This window comes from Xenopus laevis, chromosome 1L (genome assembly GCF_017654675.1).
Source record: "Xenopus laevis strain J_2021 chromosome 1L, Xenopus_laevis_v10.1, whole genome shotgun sequence".
Lineage (NCBI taxonomy): Eukaryota > Metazoa > Chordata > Amphibia > Anura > Pipidae > Xenopus > Xenopus laevis.
This window is the reverse complement of record NC_054371.1, coordinates 9,821,388-9,842,377: the sequence shown is the minus strand read 5'-3', so window position 1 is coordinate 9,842,377 and position 20,990 is coordinate 9,821,388. Positions and strand designations below refer to the sequence as shown.

The 20,990-nt window shown below is 42.6% G+C and overlaps 1 protein-coding gene across 1 annotated transcript in view; it reads left to right on the top strand.

Annotated features, from left to right (window-relative positions):
* sfxn5.L (sideroflexin 5 L homeolog) overlaps nucleotides 1-20,990 on the top strand; it is an 89,943-nt gene that overhangs the window by 20,790 nt on the left and 48,163 nt on the right. The window contains 5 exon segments of the mRNA NM_001197285.1: nucleotides 3,856-3,933; nucleotides 10,190-10,216; nucleotides 12,714-12,768; nucleotides 13,020-13,045; nucleotides 16,293-16,346. Of these exon segments, the coding sequence (NP_001184214.1) occupies nucleotides 3,856-3,933; nucleotides 10,190-10,216; nucleotides 12,714-12,768; nucleotides 13,020-13,045; nucleotides 16,293-16,346 (240 nt within the window).

The following is a 20,990-nucleotide window of genomic DNA, read 5'->3' as shown; positions in this document are numbered from 1 at the left end:
AATAGTCTCTGGGAAGGGAGTGTGACTGTGGGATAGCAGGTATAGTAGGGAGAGATGGTGTCTATAGTAACAGTGGATAATAGTCTCTGGGAAGGGAGTGTGACTGAGGGGATAGCAGGTATAGTAGGGAGAGATGGTGCCTATAGTAACAGTGGATAATAGTCTCTGGGAAGGGAGTGTGACTGTGGGATAGCAGGTATAGTAGGGAGAGATGGTGCCTATAGTAACAGTGGATAATAGTCTCTGGGAAGGGAGTGTGACTGTGGGATAACAGGTATAGTAGGGAGAGATGGTGCCTATAGTAACAGTGGATAATAGTCCTCTGGGAAGGGAGTGTGACTGTGGGATAGCAGGTATAGTAGGGAGAGATGGTGTCTATAGTAACAGTGGATAATAGTCTCTGGGAAGGGAGTGTGACTGTGGGATAGCAGGTATAGTAGGGAGAGATGGTGTCTATAGTAACAGTGGATAATAGTCTCTGGGAAGGGAGTGTGACTGTAGCAGGTATAGTAGGGAGGTACTGTCATAGTGTAAGTCCCAGGCTAGAGAGCTACAGCACCAAAAGATGTCAAATAATTCTTTTGTTTTTTCCTGTAACAAAGAACACTAATAAATCAGATTATTAGATCTTCAGGCAAAATTCTTTGTGTATAACACACACACACACACACACTTTCTTTACAAATGTTCCTGCCCTTAGACTTAATGCTCTAAATGTCAGCATGGGGTGCGCTTATTTTCTAAAACGTGTGAGGGCAAAATCATTGGAATTATGTATTTAATTGCAGTTTAATTAAGCGCCACCATGTAAAGCAAGTGGGCTCAGCAGATATTTTTATCTGGCTAATTTATTCAATGTGACAGTTAGTTAGACAGACTGTTAATGCACAGCTGGGAAGTTATCATTAAATGGAGCCGGGTGCCGACTGAGCGAGTCACAGACAAGGTGGGAACAAGAAGAGAGATGGGCGAGCCGGAGCATTGTCCCTTTAACAAGAACACCCTGCATGGGGAATGGTATCGGCAGTCGCCTTTCAGCAGCAATTACACTAACTGTCATCTGAGATTTAAAGGGAAACTTTACCCTTTGATAACCTTCTACGGTCATTTGCTTTTGATCTTCATATTGTATTTTATTTCAGTGTAAACCATCACATTCCTTATTTGAACCCAGCTGCAAGATAACTCGGCCCCACTTGTATTAGCAAAATAACTCGGCCTCACTTGTATTTGCAAGATAACTAGGCCTCACTCTGGCTATGCCTTATTCCCCAGCCCAGGCTCATAGTCTATATCCTTGCTTGGGTACAGACACTGGGGCTTATTCATCAACACTGGGCAAAGTTCCATGTGGGCAGTAACCCATGGCAACCAATTCATTTGTTGCATTCATTGTTCTACCTGCAGCTGACTGAAAAAAACTATCACTGATTGGTTGCTATAGGTTACTGCCCATTGGAAATTTGTGTTGATAAATGAGCTGCAGTGTCTTATCATATGGTTATACGGGAGATTCTTCTGTAGAGGGAGCTGTAATGGCAGGGGTAGATTATGTGGTTACTCATATTTTTCTAGGTAAGAATGGCCTGTAGAGGGAGCTTTAATTACAGGGGTAGAGTATGTGGTTACTCATACTGTTCTAGGTAAGAATGGCCTGCGGAGGGAGCTTTAATTACAGGGGTAGAGTATATGGTTACTCATACTGTTCCAGGCAAGAATGGCCTGTAGAGGGAGCTTTAATTACAGGGGTAGAGTAAGTGGCTACTCATACTGTTCTAGGTAAGAATGGCCTGTGGAGGGAGCTTTAATTACAGGGGTAGAGTATGTGGTTACTCATATTGTTCGAGGTAAGAGTGGCCTGTAGAGGGAGCTTTAATTACAGGGGTAGAGTAAGTGGCTACTCATACTGTTCTAGGTAAGAATGGCCTGTGGAGGGAGCTTTAATTACAGGGGTAGAGTATGTGGGTACTCATATTGTTCTAGGTAAGAGTGGCCTGTAGAGGGAGCTTTAATTACAGGGGTAGAGTATGTGGTTACTCATACTGTTCTAGGTAAGAGTGGCCTGTAGAGGGAGCTTTAATTACAGGGGTAGAGTAAGTGGCTACTCGTACTGTTCTAGGTAAGAATGGCCTGTAGAGGGAGCTTTAATTACAGGGGTAGAGTATGTGGTTACTCATACTGTTCTAGGCAAGAATGGCCTGTGGAGGGAGCTTTAATTACAGGGGTAGAGTATGTGGTTACTCATACTGTTCTAGGTAAGAATGGCCTGTGGAGGGAGCTTTAATTACAGGGGTAGAGTATGTGGTTACTCATACTGTTCTAGGTAAGAATGGCCTGTGGAGGGAGCTTTAATTACAGGTGTAGAGTATATGGTTACTCATACTGTTCCAGGCAAGAATGGCCTGTAGAGGGAGCTTTAATTACAGGGGTAGAGTAAGTGGCTACTCGTACTGTTCTAGGTAAGAATGGCCTGTGGAGGGAGCTTTAATTACAGGGTAGAGTATGTGGTTACTCATATTGTTCTAGGTAAGAGTGGCCTGTAGAGGGAGCTTTAATTACAGGGGTAGAGTATGTGGTTACTCATACTGTTCTAGGCAAGAATGGCCTGTAGAGGGAGCTTTAATTACAGAGGTAGAGTAAGTGGTTACTCATACTGTTCTAGGCAAGAATGGCATGTAGAGGGAGCTTTAATTACAGGGGTAGAGTAAGTGGCTACTCATACTGTTCTAGGTAAGAATGGCCTGTGGAGGGAGCTTTAATTACAGGGGTAGAGTATGTGGTTACTCATATTGTTCTAGGTAAGAGTGGCCTGTAGAGGGAGCTTTAATTACAGGGGTAGAGTATGTGGTTACTCATACTGTTCTAGGCAAGAATGGCCTGTAGAGGGAGCTTTAATTACAGGGGTAGAGTATGTGGTTACTCATACTGTTCTAGGCAAGAATGGCCTGTGGAGGGAGCTTTAATTACAGGGGTAGAGTATGTGGTTACTCATACTGTTCTGTATAAATATGGTTACTCATATTTTTCTAGGTAAGAATGGCCTGTGGAGGGAGCTTTTAATTACAGGGGTAGAGTATGTGGTTACTCATATTGTTCTAGGTAAGAGTGGCCTGTAGAGGGAGCTTTAATTACAGGGGTAGAGTATGTGGTTACTCATACTGTTCTAGGCAAGAATGGCATGTAGAGGGAGCTTTAATTACAGGGGTAGAGTAAGTAGTTACTCATACTGTTCTAGGCAAGAATGGCCTGTAGAGGGAGCTTTAATTACAGGGGTAGAGTATCTGGTTACTCATACTGTTCTAGGCAAGAATGGCCTGTAGAGGGAGCTTTAATGGTTGACGTAAGATATAGAAAATGGCTATTTGTAGGGTTCCGGGTGAGGCTGGTCTATAGGGGATGGTGCAGGGGACTGAGTTATAGGAAGTTCCTAATGATTGGGCTGGAGCAGAAGTGGTGATTGGCTTTGCATATGAGCAGTGAAACAGAACTGAATCCCTACTCACTGACACTAATCCTACGTTAACATCCTTACACCTTCCCATGTGTCCCTCCTGTAGGTATTTCTTACACATTTACTTATTGTGTATACAAGGATCGCCAGGGGAAACTCATCATCTTTATTCAGTGGAGTGCTCTTCCCTAGTTGTCATACTTCTCTGGTGTGTGCTAATATATAGATATAACAAGCACTGTGCAACTGATATTCATTCTGCATGAACCCAAAGTTCTATGCCAGGCTTACACTCCATTATAGAGACCCCTCCATTGGCTTCTCATGTGCACCCAGACCCTCCAGGGGCCCCTCCCCTGTGTTGTGTTTAGAGAAATAATCTGCCATGTTTTTTCTATTCACAGAGTCGCCTGAAGGAGGCCATCCAGTTACTAGAGGATTACAAGCATGGCACCCTGCCACCTGGAATCACTGATAACGAGGTAACTCCCTCTATTAGTATCTGTTAGTATCTCTATTATTATCTCTGTTAGTATCTCTATTATTATCTCTGTTAGTATCTCTGTTAGTATCTCTGTTAGTATCTATATTATTACACAGGTAAAGCAGGAGTACCAGCCAATGGGGATGCAGCATAAAGGATATTGCCGGGGCGTCTTTCATTTTCGGTTAGAAGAAGCTCACAGCCTTTCAGGGGCGCCAGGCTGAAAGATAACGGGGCTCATTTATAAACACTGAGCAAATTTGCTCCTGGGCAGTAACCCATGGCAACTAATCAGATGATTGCTTTCACTGTTCAACCTGCAGCTGGCTGAAAAAAAGCTGATCACTGATTGGTTGCTATAGGTTACTGCCCAGGTGCAAATTTGTCCAGTTTTTATAAATGAGCCACAATGAGTGACGTAAAGACTTATAGAATGGCCAATTCTAAGCAACTTTTAAATTGGTCTTCATTATTTATTTATTTATTTTAGTTTTTTAATGATTTACCTTCTTCTGACTCCTTCCAGCTTTCAAATGGGAGGGGGTCACTGACCCCATCTTAAAACAAATTCTCTTTAAGGTTACACATTTATTATTATTGCTACTTTTTATTCAGACCTCTCCTATTCATATTCCAATCTCTCATTCAAATCAATGCATGGTTGCTAGGGTAATTTGGAGCCTAGCAACCAGAATGTTGAAATTGCAAACTGAAGAGCTGCTGAATAAAAAGCTAAATAACTCAAAAAACACAAATAATAAGAAATGAAAACCAAATGCAAATTTTCTCGGAATATCCCTCTCTACATCACACTAGAAGTTAATTTAAAGGTGAACACCCCCTTTAACACGTACCATAATGATCGGCTGCAGCCGCATAAGCGTTACTTGTTACTTCCGCGGCAAAAGGAATTTTGATTTCCATTCTCCTTCGCGGTAATTCATTTTTTCCTAAACTCTGCAGAATGTTTACAAGTAACATATTGAGCATAAATATTTATATTAATATGGAAACGCTATGCGCAGGGTGCAGAAAGCACATTAAATCAGGGAAAAGTGACAGGATACTAATTGATTTCTAATGAGGGCTGACAATATTTGGGAGGGTTCTGTTCCCTTCTGTGGAATCTTGCCGAAAGAGCTTACATACCCGAAGCCATTTTATAGTAAGTTCTGCAGGACATGAGGGGGGTAATAAGCCCATTATGTCTGTGTTATTTCCTATAACCTGTGCTTGAAACTCTTATTTCACACAATTCACTGTAATTGGGTAAATACTGGAGGAAGAGTCTATCCATTTACCTTTATTCAGGAGTAGATTCAGACCATGGGAAGGAGCAGAACGCTCTACTGTAAGTAAGTACTGAGTAGGACTTGATGTGTAGGTTCTTGTGCAGAGAAACAGAGTTCTGTGTTTAGTAGGGATGCAACAATCCAGGATTCGGCATTTTTCAGCAGTATTCCGATTCGGCCCAACCAAATCCTAATTTGCATATTCAAATTAGGGGCGGGGAGGGAAATAACGTGATTTTTTGTCACAAAACAAGGGAGTAAAACATTTTTCCCTCTTCCCAGGATTCGGGGGTTTGGCCAAATCCAAAATAGGGGATTCTGTGCATCCCTAGTGTTTATTGTTTGAAGGTATCCAGGGATATGTTTCTAAAAGAAAACCTGTTTATGGGAGATAGCTCATAGTACAAGTTGATCCAGGGACTGGTCCCATTGCATATTGGAGTCAGGAAGGAATTTTTCCCCCCTCTGAGGCAAATTGGAGAGGCTTCAAATGGGGTTTGTTGCCTTCATCTGGATCAACTGGCAGTTAGGCAGGTTAAAATAGAAATTAAAAGGTTGAACTTGATGGACTTGTCTTTTTTCAACATAACTTACTATGTTACCCAGCTGTCGGAATATGAGCAGCGAAGGAGTAGGAAGTGCTAACAACCAGAGCTCTGTCATTGAGTAAATACTGGAGGAAGAGTCTTATCAATTTACCTTTATTCAGGAGTAGATTCTTGTCAGACCATGGGAAGGAGAGCAGCCCAGGGACAGAAACACATTTGAGAGATCTCTATCCTGTTAAATACCAATGGGATATTGCAGGTCCTGCTTCCTAACTAGGTAATGTAATGGTTGGACCTGGGGAAGAGGTGGGACGTTGATTAATTTGGCTCATGGAACACCCATAACCATGGGGCACATCTTAGATACAATGGGGTCCCTGGCTCTATGGTATGACACCGGCATATTACCCATGAGCACCATCATTATCTGCTGACAACTAATTTGCAGGTTGACCATTGGCCCCAGCTTTTTTGGTGCTTTCCCATTACTGTGCAAACAGGCTGGGGCCAATGGTCAACCTATTTATTTAGCAAAAGAAAATCTCAAATGATGTAGCCTTACGCGTTTGGTGCCATGTGTGCACTTAATCATAGGCTGGACATCTTCTGAACACACGCTGATATTTAGATGAAATTGAACCAATCAAATGCAAGCAAGTCAAAACAATCAGTGTTAATGTGACGACGTCAGTGTTATAAACAATCATAACTACACAAAACAGGACGCATTCTTGTCAAGATTCATCCCTAATGGTTGTCTAGTACCAAGCTGAAGGTCTGGAGCTTGTGCACCTGGACCCCCCGTCTTTATCTGTAAATTAACCCTGTTATTATACTACAATCAACACTGGACTTTCATTTGAAAAATGTGTTTAATACCCCTCTGGGTTATGGTTATGGGTGTTACATGCCGGCTTTGGGAAATAAGATAAGGGTGTAGATGGAAATAGGCTACACAGCGAGGCCCATAAATCTTTGGACAGAGACCACTTTTTTCTAATGGATTAGAAAAAAAGTTGTCTCTGTCCATAGATTTCTGGGCCTAACTGTATACCGGCAGTGTATAGAACACAAATAGGATGGGTGCTAGTTGTAAAACTGGGCTCTTTATGAGGATTTAATGGGAGCTGCAGTGTGAGACTTTGCTACTAATGGAGACATCATGAAGCTGATGGGAAATATTGCAGCCCATCCTGAGAAGCACTGCTGTGGGTCTGTAATGACTGGCGGGGAGTAATGAGAACTAATCACCCCAAATAACTGAAATAAATGAGGCGCTTGTAAGCATCAATAGCATATGTGCGTAACTGCACTTATTGCATGGATTATATAATCTCACATGAAATTGGCTGCGTGACATATTTATGACGAGCGCACGCTCATGGGAGGTGCACGCCAATATGTTTTCAGCTCCAGAGCAATATGTTGCTGGTGTGTATGTGGGGAAAGTGTATTTATAAGTTGGGATGCTGTGCCAGAATTGCTGGAGCAGTCACACAAAATCAGAAAAGGCAGAGACTTTATTATTATCGCTGGCAATAAACCGCACTCAAGAAGGACTGCAGCAGCAGCAGCAGCAGCAGCAGCAATAGAGCAGTGACACTGCCCAAGCATTATATATTATATTATATATATATATATCTGGCTGGGGCTGTTCCCGGAACCTTGCAAGTGACCAACACGTTCAAAAGAAATTGCTGATTGGACAAGGACTGATACAGAAAACATTGTTTTATTCACATTGCTGGGAAATAACTACTTTGTTATAAAAATGTGCCGTGTAAATCTGCTGTACATACGGACTGTACTAACTATTTGTGCCATCCAGTATTTGATTGGCCAAATTGCTTTTCCTGTATTCAGCCTAGAAATCCCACCCACCAGTCACATGTCTAATGTAGCTACACCCCTGCGGAGCCCCTCAGTAATTCACTCTTCCTTTATATACGTGCAAAACTCATCCTCTTGCCTAAGATTTGCTGAGTGGGGCCCTAAATTTGTTGTTTTGCCTTTTTTTTAAAGGGTAGTTCACCACTTATTGTGTTATAGAATGACTACCGGTAATTCTAGGTAACTTTTCAGTTGATCTTTTTTTTATATTTTTTCATTATTTGCCTTCTTCTTCAGATGCTTTCCAGCTTCTAAGTGGGGGTCAATGACCCCATCTAAAAAACAAATGCTTATGTTTATTACTTCTCTCTCATCCCGGCACATCATGCAGCATTAGGATTATTACTGCAATAACCCACCTATGATTAATGTCTGGAATGTCCTTTAATCTCCTTATAACAGCTTTGTCTGACAACAAATGACATCCCATGGAGAAGCCCTATTTAATAAACAAGGATCCTGCTGCTGAAGTCAATCCTAAAATATCATCAAGGAAAAACAGACCATTGTATGCACTTCATTGGGGAGCCCTTTCTGCAGTCTGTCTGTACAAATCCAGTGCACCTGTCCCAGTGTAGGAATGCACCAAATCCAGCATTCGGTTTGGGATCCGGCCTTTTTCAGCAGATTTAGATTTGGTTGTATTCGTGTTACCGGGCAAACCGAATCCGAATCTAAAATCCGAACAAGGAAGTCATAAAATTGTTCGGTATTTGGCCAAATCTTTCATAAAGGATTCGGGATTTGGCTGAATTCTAAAATAGTGGATTCGGTGCATCCCTAATAGATGGGCCTGCTGTATTAGTTGTGAGGTTCTAACCTGTAACACATAGCTGCCAGTTGATCAGCCCAAACTGTCAGTAGTAAGAGCTATGGATTTCCTCGGCTGTGCTGTTCTCACTGATTGAATCTCCTGCTGATGGAGGCTCTCGCCCCCCTGTAATATTTCACCTTCAGATGAAAGATGCACCTCATTTCCAGCTGCCCCTATCAAGTGCCAAAGACAAGAACCATCGGCCTGTTGGATCCATTATTGGTGTCTCAATCATCAGAACAGCAGGGGGCACGCAGTGCTCTCAGAGAGGCTAAAGAGCTTGCCATTCTCACAGTAATATCCATTCTAACACCCAGGGGCGAGGAAACATTTACACCAAGATGTACAGCAGGGGAATTAATGCAGGTTGTCGGCTACTCCATGCAGTCTGTACACTTTCCTTATCCTGGGGATATTTATACCGATTATATGACATTCTCTCTCCTGCTGCAGTTATTGCCTTTTTATATTCTAATAATATTTCCACAATCATTTCCTCCTCCCTTTGCATCAGCAGCCAAACTAATGGGACTTAAATGCTTTCCACTTATATTATCAATTATGTCTGGCATCCGACAAACCTATTATTTCTCTCCAGTGGATGTGAAACTGCTTTTTTGAAAGAGCAATTCTGCTCTGAGTACTTAAAGGGGTGCTTCACCTGCAAGTTCATTTTTATGGATGTTCTAGAATGGCTAATTCTAAGCAACTTTTCAATTGGCCTCCATTTTTTTTTCTTTTTTTATAAGGGATGCACCGAATCTACTATTTTGGATTCGACCGAACACCCGAATCCTTCGCAAAAGATTCGGGCGAATACCAAACTGAATCCTAATTTTCATATGCAAATTAGGGTTGGGAAGGGGAAATTTTTTTTACTTCCTTGTTTTGTGACAAAAAGTCATGGGATTTCTCTCCCCGTTCCTAATTTGCATATGCAAATTCGGATTCAGTTCGGCCAGGCAGAAGGATTCGGCCGAATCCTGCTAAAAAAGGCCGAATCCCGAACCGAATGTGCATCCCTATGTTTTTTATAGTTTTTGAATTATTTGCCTTCTTCATCTGACTCTTTTCAGCTTTAAAATGGGGCTCAGTGATGCCATCTGAAAACAAATGCTCTGTAAAGCTACAAATTTATTGTTACTAGGGATGCACCGAATCCAGGATTCGGTTCGGATTCAGCCGAATCCTTGTGTCAGGCAGAACCGAATCTGAATCCCAATTTGCATATTAAAATTAGGGGCAGGTAGGGAGATCACGTGACTTTTCGTCACAAATGAAGAATTTTTTCCACTTTTTCCTTTCCTACCACTAATTTGCATATGCAAATTAGGGTTCAGTATTCGGTAGTGGATTCGGTGCATCCCTAATTGTTACTGATACTTTTTATTACTCATCTTTCTATTCAGCCCCTCTCCTATTCATATGTCAGTCCCTTTTTAATACTAATGCATGGTTGCTGGTTTAATTTGGACCCTAGCAACCAGATGGCTGAAATTGCAAACTGGAGAGTTGCTGAATAAAAAGCTAAATAATTAAAAAAACACAAATAATAGAAAATGAAAACCAATTGCAAATTGTCTCACTCTCTACATTATACTAACAGTTAATTTAAATTAGATGCATGATGGGAAACTTGTTCTGCATTTATTTTCAATTTAAGTGTAGACCCTCTTGGTAATGCTTTTTTTTTCTTTTTCTGATTTTCAGCTTTGGGGAGCCCAGAAAATTAAGCAGGTAAGCCTTTTTGTGTGGCGTGGTACCTTTTGGTACTGTGTGGTACCTTTTGGTGGCTTTTGGTGCTGTGCCGGTCATCCGAAAAGTCTTTGCAACTGTTCCCAGAGTGCACTGCTGTTTCTCTATCATCTATACAACGTTTAAAGGCAAATCACAGTATGTCTATGGGGTTTCATTCATCCAGGTCAGGGTATATCTAGTAAAAGTAAATCTAGAGAAATTATTGAAGATGTTTCACTACTCATTGAACTGAAGAAGCTGCTGAATAGTGAAACACGGAGAGTAGGAAAGCAATAAATGATTAGACCCAGAGTGACTGTGTATGTTGTGGCCCCTCTAATGCCAACCCTGCTCCTATATATATTTATTTCTGATCCAGTCATTAAGTATTGGGGCCTCCAGGCATCGATTCTGTGGGGCCTCCTCTACATGCCAGAAGTGTCTATTCCTGTATAACACCCCCATGCCTCTTTTACTGATCTGGCAAATAAATCCATTGGCATCACCTCTGTAGTGTGAGTGATCATACACTATATTTCTTTCATATGTAAGTGAGTGCACATTGAGAGGAATCTGCCTCTTTAAGTGTCTGTCAGTTAAGGCCCCATACACAGGCAGATATAAGCTCCTCACAGATTAAAGGACCAGTAATATAATAAAAATAAAATAAAAACATTTGTTAATACACTACGAAAAAAAAAACACCAAGGCATTTAAAACTTTAAAATCGCAAAGTCTTTATTTAGAAATAACTTACCGAAACTCCGCTTGCGCTCCTCTTCAGAAAAGGCGACACGGTGACAATCCATTGTGCGCCGCTCGATTTATCCTCCCTGTCTATCTCCTATCAGGAAGGCAGGGAGGAGAAATCCAGCGCCGCATGATGGATCGCCCAATCGCCTTTTCTGAAGAGGATCGCAAGCGGAGTTTCGTTAAGTTATTTCTAAATAAAGACTTTGTGTTTTTAAAGTTTAATATGTGTTGGTGTTTATTTTTCATAGTATATTAACAAATTTTTGTAATTTTTTTTTTTAAGTTACTGGTTCTTTAAGTAGACGGCTTATTGCCCAGTGTATGGGGCCCTCTGATGGGTTAAGTGGATGCAATCCTCGATCCAACCGCCTTTATATTCAACGTTGTGATCCGATCATTTGTTCCTAGGGCCCAGGGCCCACAATTGGATCAGCCCAGTATTGCCCACCACAAGGTAGACATATATCGGGGAGAGATCTCTACATGTATGGCCACCTTAAGTGAGAGGAAAGCTGCAGTATACTGTATATCTCCATGTGCATGCTTAGGCAATATGGTCAGATTTAGACCTTAAAATTAGGAATGCACTGAATCAGGATTTAGCCGAATCCTTCTGCCCGGCCGAACCAAATACTAATTAGCATATGCAAATTAGAGGCGGGAGGGGAATCGCATAACTTTTTGTCACAAAAGGAAGTTAAACATTTCTCCTCTTCACACCCATAATTTGCATATGCAAATTCGTATTTGTTTCGGTATTCGGCCAAATCTTTCGCAAAGGATTCGGTGGTTCGGCCGAATCCAAAATAGTGGATTCAGTGCATCCCTACTTGAAATCGAACCATTGGAAGAGGTTTGAACAGAGCAAGCGATGCCCCATCTTGGCACCTGTAGGCTGATGAGGCCAGTAACATGTATGTACCCATAGATGTACCCAGCGAGTGTCAGCTCCCTGATTCCCAGTGTCCGTCCGGCATCCTCTCTCTCTCTCTCTCTACCCCCCCAGTTCTTATTTTAAACCTGCTAAACAAAACACACCCGTTGGCAACGTCAATATAAAAATATACACATATACACACCTCCCAATACCTAGTTATAATTAATGGCAGCATAGTTAAGTAGGTGTTAATTGCTGAAATACTAAAAGAGGAGGAATAAGGAAATTTGCAAGTACACCTGATAGATGCTCCCCGAGCCACCTTGTTATATGGTGTGCATGATACGTAGCAACGGAAACTTTCTTCTACGCTCTTGCCTAGTCTGAGACCAAACTTTGCCCCCTTCCTTCTGCCATTCTGCATGCCCTACAGCTATGCAACCTTGAAAGCAGGTGGGCTGCTAAAAGGAAAATGCAGGTACAACCTGTGTACTAAGTGATAAACACCTTTCTTACGGCGAGAGGCAGAAAACGAGTCAAACGATGATGCCTTAGGTTAGCTCAACCATAAGGGCTGACAATTTATGTGCATTTAATGCGGGTGCATCTGCCTCCATGTGCTGGATAATTCACCTCGAGATCACGCACCAACCTGCCATATCACATGCCCAGCGGATTATTTAACAGCATGCACGTATAACTGCATATTCTTAACATTAATAGTACAATCAGTTTTTGCATTTTATGGCATCAACTCGGGCGATTATAAGTAATTATTGCCCCATGCTCCCATCACCCAGTGGCACAGGGCCCTTCTTTCTATAATCATGTAGAACCAGCTTTAATTGCTTTCCCTTGTCTTTACAGGCAATTATCCATCCAGATACCAACGAAAAGATTTTTATGCCTTTCAGAATGTCAGGTAAGTGTTGCTTTGTAATTCAGAAGAATGGGTCTATTCAAGCAAACTGTAAATGCATTCGTGCTTGTCGAGAAATAACGGGAGCTCCATCATCCCTACCACCACAGATATATAAATCTTCTTCTATCATTCCCTGCATCAGTTGTGTACCCAGTACATATGATCTCAAGTGATGTCATACTTTGATGTCATTAGATGTTCAGCAATGAAGCCTACATGTTTCTGACAGATACCTTTTATATCCTTCCCAGGTTATGTTCCCTTTGGGACCCCAATAGTAAGTACTATAACTTCATTCTTACCCAGTTCCATTCTTTTCCACTGAGTAGACATAAAGGTGTGTCACTTCATAATGACCAGTATTTCTGGGCGTTTTCAATATTCATTCCAGTATCATGGGGTGGTGTCATTATATTCTTCCTAATAAACTGCTCGTTCCCAGTAACCAACAACCAGATGATAACATATATAACCCAATAATATATCGTATAATTCCCAATAAGTACAGGAACTTGACTGTTCATTCCCAGACCACATCATCTGGTATTTCAATCTGGAATAACAACATCTTAAAGGTAATATAAACCCCCAAAATTATTTCATGCCAACTTAGGGTGCCTCACTGAGTACTTTTTTAAAAATTACATACATTTTTAGACTGCTAATATTAGACTTTTGGCTTAATTGATAGCCAGCAGCCACAAGGTTCACTGAATACACTGAATACAAGAAGTTTATAGAAAAGGTCTCTGACAGAGGGGGCAAAGGATGGAATGAAAAGTGGGTTGAAATGAGAAGAATAAAAGTTGAGCAAAAGGATAAAAAGAGAGCATTTAGAGTTGTACAAAGAAGAGACTGGTAAGAACTGGAGGGTTTGGGGAATAGGAAGAGAAGTGTAAGAGAGACAAAGGAAAGGTGCGTAGAACCCTGAATTGGAATTGGAATGTAGTAAGGGAATTGGGGGCGAAGAACAGAATTGTGAATGGGAGGTAGGCATGGGCAAGTTGGATTAGGAGTAGATTGGGTACCAGGAACACACAATCAAATCGAATATGAGGGTGGGTAGAAAGGCAAGTGTTTATATAAGAAACAGAAGGTATGTGGTCAATTAGGAATATTTTGAGGATTAGGAACAGAATTACTGGGGTATTGGAAGTGGGTTGGGATTAGCAACAGAAGTGTATGGGTTAGTGTATGGAAAGTAGAAACAAAGTAACCAGAAATGTCAGAGGGAAGTAGAAATGATTGGGGGTAAGCAGAGATGGATGGCTTGTAGGAACAGAATTGTGATTTAGAGTTAGGAAGGTATTTAGTAACAAAAATGTGATGAGGAGGTAGGCAGGGTATGTTGGGTGTAGGGGTAGATGTAACAGAAGTGTGAGCAGAAGGTATAGATAATGTTGTGTAGGAATAAAAGTGTGAATGGGAGGTAGAATGGAAATAGAGTGTAGGACACAGAAATATAAGAGTGATGTTGGAAAGGAATGGGGTGTAGAACTGTGAGCAGGAGGGAGAAAGGGAATGAAGTTTGAGGTTGGATTATGAATAGACTAGACAGTAGGAGCACAAGTGCAGGGGTGATTCTGGAAGTAATGTTGAATGGGAGAAGCTACAGGAGTGTGAGGTTGCATTAGGAATACACTGAGCAGTGGGCACACTCCTGTGAGGGTGCTCTAGGAAGGAGGCATTGGGGTGAATAGGACTGAATGTGAGGGAGCTCTAGGAAGGAGGCATTGGGTGAATAGGACTGAATGTGAGGGTGCTCTATGAAGGAGGCATTGGGATGAATAGGGCTGAATGTGAGGGAGCTCTAGGAAGGAGGCATTGGGTGAATAGGACTGAATGTGAGGGTGCTCTATGAAGGAGGCATTGGGGTGAATAGGACTGAGTGTGCTCTATGAAGGAGGAATTGGGGTGAATAGGGCTGAATGTGAGGGAGCTCTAGGAAGGAGTCATTGGGGTGAATAGGACCAATTTGAGGGTGCTCTAGGAGCCTCCTTCCATTGGGGTGAATAGGACTGAATGTGAGGGTGCTCTAGGAAGGAGGCATTGGGCTGAATAGGACTGAATTTGAGGGTGCTCTAGGAACCTCCTTCCATTGGGGTGAATAGGACTGAATGTGAGGGTGGGGTAGGAAGGAAGGTGTTTATAGATAATAAGAAAGAGAAGTGTATCAGTGAATTGGGAAATGATTGGGGGGGGGCTAGGAACAGAAGTGTTAGGGGTTAGGAAGCAAGTGGGGAGTAGAAACAAGAATTTGAGGTGAATGTGAAGACTGAGGTTTCTGTCTGACGGTTCTCAGAATAAATCTGTTGATATATTTAAGCGATGTTAGTAATTTACAGAAAGTGCTGCTAATCTCTCTGTCATTGTGCAGGTCTCATGACAAATCTGTTAGAGGCAACCAAAAACTCCACCTTTATTTCCCTGACCTTTTCCTGCTCTAGACAAGCCCCCAGTCATTGGAAATCTCCACTTACAATGTTTTGTGAGACGTCAGCAGCCCATGAACTGAACTTGTAGACACAGAAATGGCCCCTGGCCCCTTTTATCTTCTGCTCCCATCCAAGACAAGTCCTTTCCCTTCAGCTATCAGGCTTTATTTTGGCTGTACAGCTGTGTGCCCTACAGGCTCAACCTGACCCCTATTAACCCGACAGCCCATTATTGTCTCTGGTTTTGTGTTATCATTTCTCTCACTTAATAATGTGTATGAGGTGTGCCATTTAGCACCCTGTCCTCTAATGGCTGGTTCTACTACTAACCTGGTATCGCTGCTGAATTATTGCCATATTATTATCTATTGTTTATGCTTAGTTCCCTTTACTAATCGTTAAAGGCATATTATCATATATAGTATACGCCATATGAAGGACATATTCATATATTCCTCAAGGCAAAGGCGACATGGTAAGGAGAAGGTTTGTTTGTGCAGCTCTGCTAATGGCCCCATGCAAATGGCTGATATAAAGGGGGGGAAAGAGGGCATCCTTGTCTTGTTCCTCTGACAATTTACATTCTTCTCAATCTAATTTGTGCAGTTAATGATATCACAGTACCTATGTGTATCTATCAATCTATCTATAGTAGGGTTATGCGACCTTATCACTACAGCTGTTGTGTAGAATTGCAACTCATAACACCCCCAGCTGTTCTTGGTTTACTAGTACAGCAGCAGATGGTGTGTTAGGGGTCGCTTAGCCTTGCTTCTCATTATCTTGCTATTCCTCTATCCATCCCACAACTGATGGAATGCACGGAAGTCTTTACGCATGCACAGAACAATGGTTTCTTCCATTTCGCCTTTTCTTCTTTATTTTTTCATCCATTTTGGGGAAAAGCATAGTATGCTACTTAGTAACACAGGGTCCTTTCAGGGGTGTAAGCTAACCCTACAGGGGATCATAATTGTGCATATTCTGGTTGCATGTGTGCACTCAATAAAAGCTGTCCGTCAAGGTCATGAGTGGCTTTCACTGTTGCCAGTCACTAATACTGATCCCTTTGCTTGTTTATGCTTCCAGGTTGTGGGTCTCCTGCTGCCAAATCAGACACTGGCTTCAACTGTCTTCTGGCAGGTAAGAATCCTGTCTTACTAGAAGAACCTGCGCTGTGATGTCACCATCTCCCATTGACATCATGGCTTTCACGTGACATGTATGTAACATTCTGACAGACACACACTCTGCAGGGATGAATTGATATCGGTAAGAAAAAAGGCAGGGGGGGGTACAAGGCAGGGGGGGGTACAAGGCAGGGGGGGAACAAGGCAGCGGGGGAACAAGGCAGCGGGGGTACAAGGCAGGGGGGGTACAAGGCAGGGGGGGTACAAGGCAGGGAGTACAAGGCAGGAGTATAATCATAAGGCCTCTTCAGTAGAGATCCTCCAGGAAACAGCAAGTGCTAATGGTCATTTTGCCCTGACAAATAACATGTCAATAAATTAAAAGCAATGTAAACCAAAAAATTAAATTTTTCATAATGGAAAGAATTGTAATTCTAAGCAACCTGTCAGTATACTCCCAATACAAACGGTCACTGATTTTAAGATTATATATAAATGTACCCAAAAAAAAAAGTATATTGGAAAGTTACTTTGTTATAATTTATTTCATTATTTAAATTGGTACCAGGGTCTCGCAATCTTAATATTTATCTGCAGGAAAGTTACAGGGCTATAGAATAATAACAATAAATATTTAAAATGAAGCTGTGTAATTCAATAGCCTGTTCTGTCTCTGTGTAGAAAGCGTCCCTGCGGTTGGTGCATTTATATACAGCCTCTCCTTGTTGCAGTTATATAAGAGCTACAGGCTGTATATGTGGAACAGGCGGGGGACTCAGCTGTCCTTCTGTTAATGTACAATTATTGCTGCATTTTAGGCACTTGTGCTGCTCTGTTCTGCTGGGAAATATTTCACACTTACAGACTCCCACCGAGCCTTCCCCAAATCACTGAGACTGACTGCGCCTCTTCTACCTTGTGTAGGCGGGTGTCCCAAATGCCTCTCCTGCAGTACCTGCTGCAAATATTCCCCAAATGCCTCTCCTGCAGTACCTGCTGCAAATATTCCCCAAATGCCTCTCCTGCAAATAGCCCCCAAATGCCTCTCCTGCAAATAGCCCCCAAATGCCTCTCCTGCAGTACCTGTTGCAAATAGTCCCCAAATGACTCAATGGTGCAATGGCATCAGGTCCCCCTCACACAATCACACAGAGACTCCCCCTGTGTTACTCACAAGTAATGGCTGCGGAAACAAACGTTCCTAAAGTAAAGCTTTCTGTCACCTCCATCTGTCGGCTCTAGAAATGGCTCAATACAGTTTTCTTATGATATCTCTCACTGCTTCCCTTATACACACATCGCTTCCCTTATACACACAGCGCTTCCCTTATACACACACAGCGCTTCCCTTATACACACACAGTACTTCCCTTATACACACACAGCGCTTCCCTTATACACACACAGCGCTTCCCTTATACACACACAGCGCTTCCCTTATACACACAGCGCTTCCCTTATACATACACGGCGCTTCCCTTATACACACACAGCGCTTCCCTTATACACACATCGCTTCCCTTATACACACAGCGCTTCCCTTATACACACACAGCGCTTCCCTTATACACACACAGCGCTTCCCTTATACACACACGGCGCTTCCCTTATACACACACGGCGCTTCCCTTATACACACACAGCGCTTCCCTTATACACACACAGCGCTTCCCTTATACACACACGGCGCTTCCCTTATACACACACGGCACGGCGCTTCCCTTATACACACACAGCGCTTCCCTTATACACACACAGCGCTTCCCTTATACACACACAGCGCTTCCCTTATACACACACAGCGCTTCCCTTATACACACACGGCGCTTCCCTTATACACACACGGCGCTTCCCTTATACATACACGGCGCTTCCCTTATACGGCGCTTCCCTTATACACACACAGCGCTTCCCTTATACACACACAGCGCTTCCCTTATACACACAGCGCTTCCCTTATACACACAGCCCTTGGGTCCCTGATTGCTGATGAATAAACACACAATACATAGTGAGTACAGTCAGGAGCTAAGATGGGTGTGGTAGATGAGAGGTTAAGTGTAAGATGACTGATCCCACTCACTGTCGCTGACATGTGTTTGTCACTGTCACAGAGATGACATTTAGAAAGCTGCCGTGGGCTTGGATCTCTCCCGTGTGGATCAGAGGCCGTCTGTTCCCTGGAATAAACACCCTCCCATGACAATAACTTCCGTCTCTCATTTGCTTATTCTCTCTCTGTCCCTGCAGCACCCACTTCACCCAAACCCCTGCACCCACCCAATATCACCTCCAACTGAGCCTGTATGTTCATCTGTGTGTGCTCAGGTATAGGCCGAGGGGCAATGGAAAGTCACTGGCATGTTACTAGTCCCAACAGAGCCTTATGTTCTCCCTCCTCTTATTTACAGTATATATAATGTATACAGTGTATACTGTGTGGGCTCTGCCTCCTCCAAATCTCTCCTTTAAATTCCCATTCACTGTAGGAGGAATAAATCATCTCTCTCTTATATTTATATTGTGTTGGTAAATATTTCTGCAGTGATTTAACCTGTTACACAGCAACTTGCTTTATATCTGGATGATTGCAGTTTTATCAAGCTGTTATCCCGGGAGCTGTGTTGGAACATTGCGTGTGAATTGTAGACTCTATAGAAATCTATAGAAACCAGACAAAACCATTTACACTTGTTACACTCACTGTCCTACAGCATCACCCAAACCCCAGCAGTCCTTCCAAATACCAACCAGTATCTGCAACTATAGCAGGGTGACCCCAATGTTTCTATATATCTGTAACCTTGTTATGAGCTAAGGGGGCCCAGTCTGAAGGTCAGTTAGGGGGAGATTTGGGGTGAGTGTTTATTTGTGCCCTGGGTACCCCTGGAACTATAGCAGGGTGACACCCCAATGTTTCTATATATCTGTAACCTTGTTATGAGCTAAGGAGGCCCAGTCTGAAGGTCAGTTAGGGGGAGATTTGGGGTGAGTGTTTATTTGTACCCTGGGTACCCCTGGAACTATAGCAGGGTGACCCCCAATGTTTCTATATATCTGTAACCTTGTTATGAGCTAAGGGGGCCCAGTCTGAAGGCCAGTTAGGGGGAGATTTGGGGTGAGAGCTTATTTGTACCCTGGGTACCCCTGGAACTATAGCAGGGTGACACCCCAATGTTTCTATATATCTGTAACCTTGTTATGAGCTAAGGGGGCCCAGTCTGAAGGTCAGTTAGGGGGAGATTTGGGGTGAGTGCTTATTTGTACCCTGGGTACCCCTGGAACTATAGCAGGGTGACTGTTACCCCAATGTTTCTATATATCTGTAACCTTGTTATGAGCTAAGGGGGCCCAGTCTGAAGGCCAGTTAGTGGGAGATTTGGGGTGAGTGTTTATTTGTACCCTGGGTACCCCTGGAACTATAGCAGGGTGACTGTTACCCCAATGTTTCTATATATCTGTAACCTTGTTATGAGCTAAGGGGGCCCAGTCTGAAGGTCAGTTAGGGGGAGATTTGGGGTGAGTGTTTATTTGTACCCTGGGTACCCCTGGAACTATAGCAGGGTGACTGTTACCCCAATGTTTCTATATATCTGTAACCTTGTTATGAGCTAAGGGGGCCCAGTCTGAAGGTCAGTTAGTGGGAGATTTTGGGTGAGTGTTTATTTGTACCCTGGGTACCCCTGGAACTATAGCAGGATGACACCCCAATGTTTCTATATATCTGTAACCTTGTTATGAGCTAAGGGGGCCCAGTCTGAAGGTCAGTTAGGGGGAGATTTGGGGTGAGTGTTTATTTGTACCCTGGGTACCCCTGGAACTATAGCAGGGTGAGTGTTACCCCAATGTTTCTATATATCTGTAACCTTGTTATGAGCTAAGGGGGCCCAGTCTGAAGGTCAGTTAGGGGGAGATTTGGGGTGAGTGTTTATTTGTACCCTGGGTACCCCTGGAACTATAGCAGGGTGAGTGTTACCCCAATGTTTCTATATATCTGTAACCTTGTTATGAGCTAAGGGAGCCCAGTCTGAAGGGCAGTTAGGAGGCTCGTGCACACCATGAATTTAGTGTGACAGTCACACATATGACCTTACATACTGGTCTCACGCTGGGAGGAGAGAAAATCACACAATGTACCAAATCGTTGCCTGACAGAATAGTAATTGCTGTAGCAAGGACCCAGAAAAATCTGATTATTTTTTTAATCTCGCTTGCCCCTTGGGTCCCTTCCATTTTCTCATGGGGGTAGTGAGTGAGATTCAGGGACAGTAAAACCAGGGCCAGGATGTTAAAGGGACTTTTTCTTGCTTTTCTAAAAGCAAGAAAATATAACCGATAACCTTATCTTTTCATAAATTGTATCTTCATACCTTAAGTCTGCTAGAAAATCATATAAACATTAAATAAAGCCAATAGGCTGGTTTTGCCTCCAATAAGGATTAATTATATCTTAGTTGGGATCAAGTACAAGTTACTGTTTTATTATTACACAGAAAAAGGAAATCATTTTAAAAAAAATTAGATTAAATTGAGTCAATGGGAGACGGCTTTTCAGCAATTTGGCGTTTTCTGGATAACAGGTTTCTGCATAACAGATCCCATACCTGTACTCATTTAAATTGATATAGCTCTGTCTAGTGCAGGCACATTTCTGATT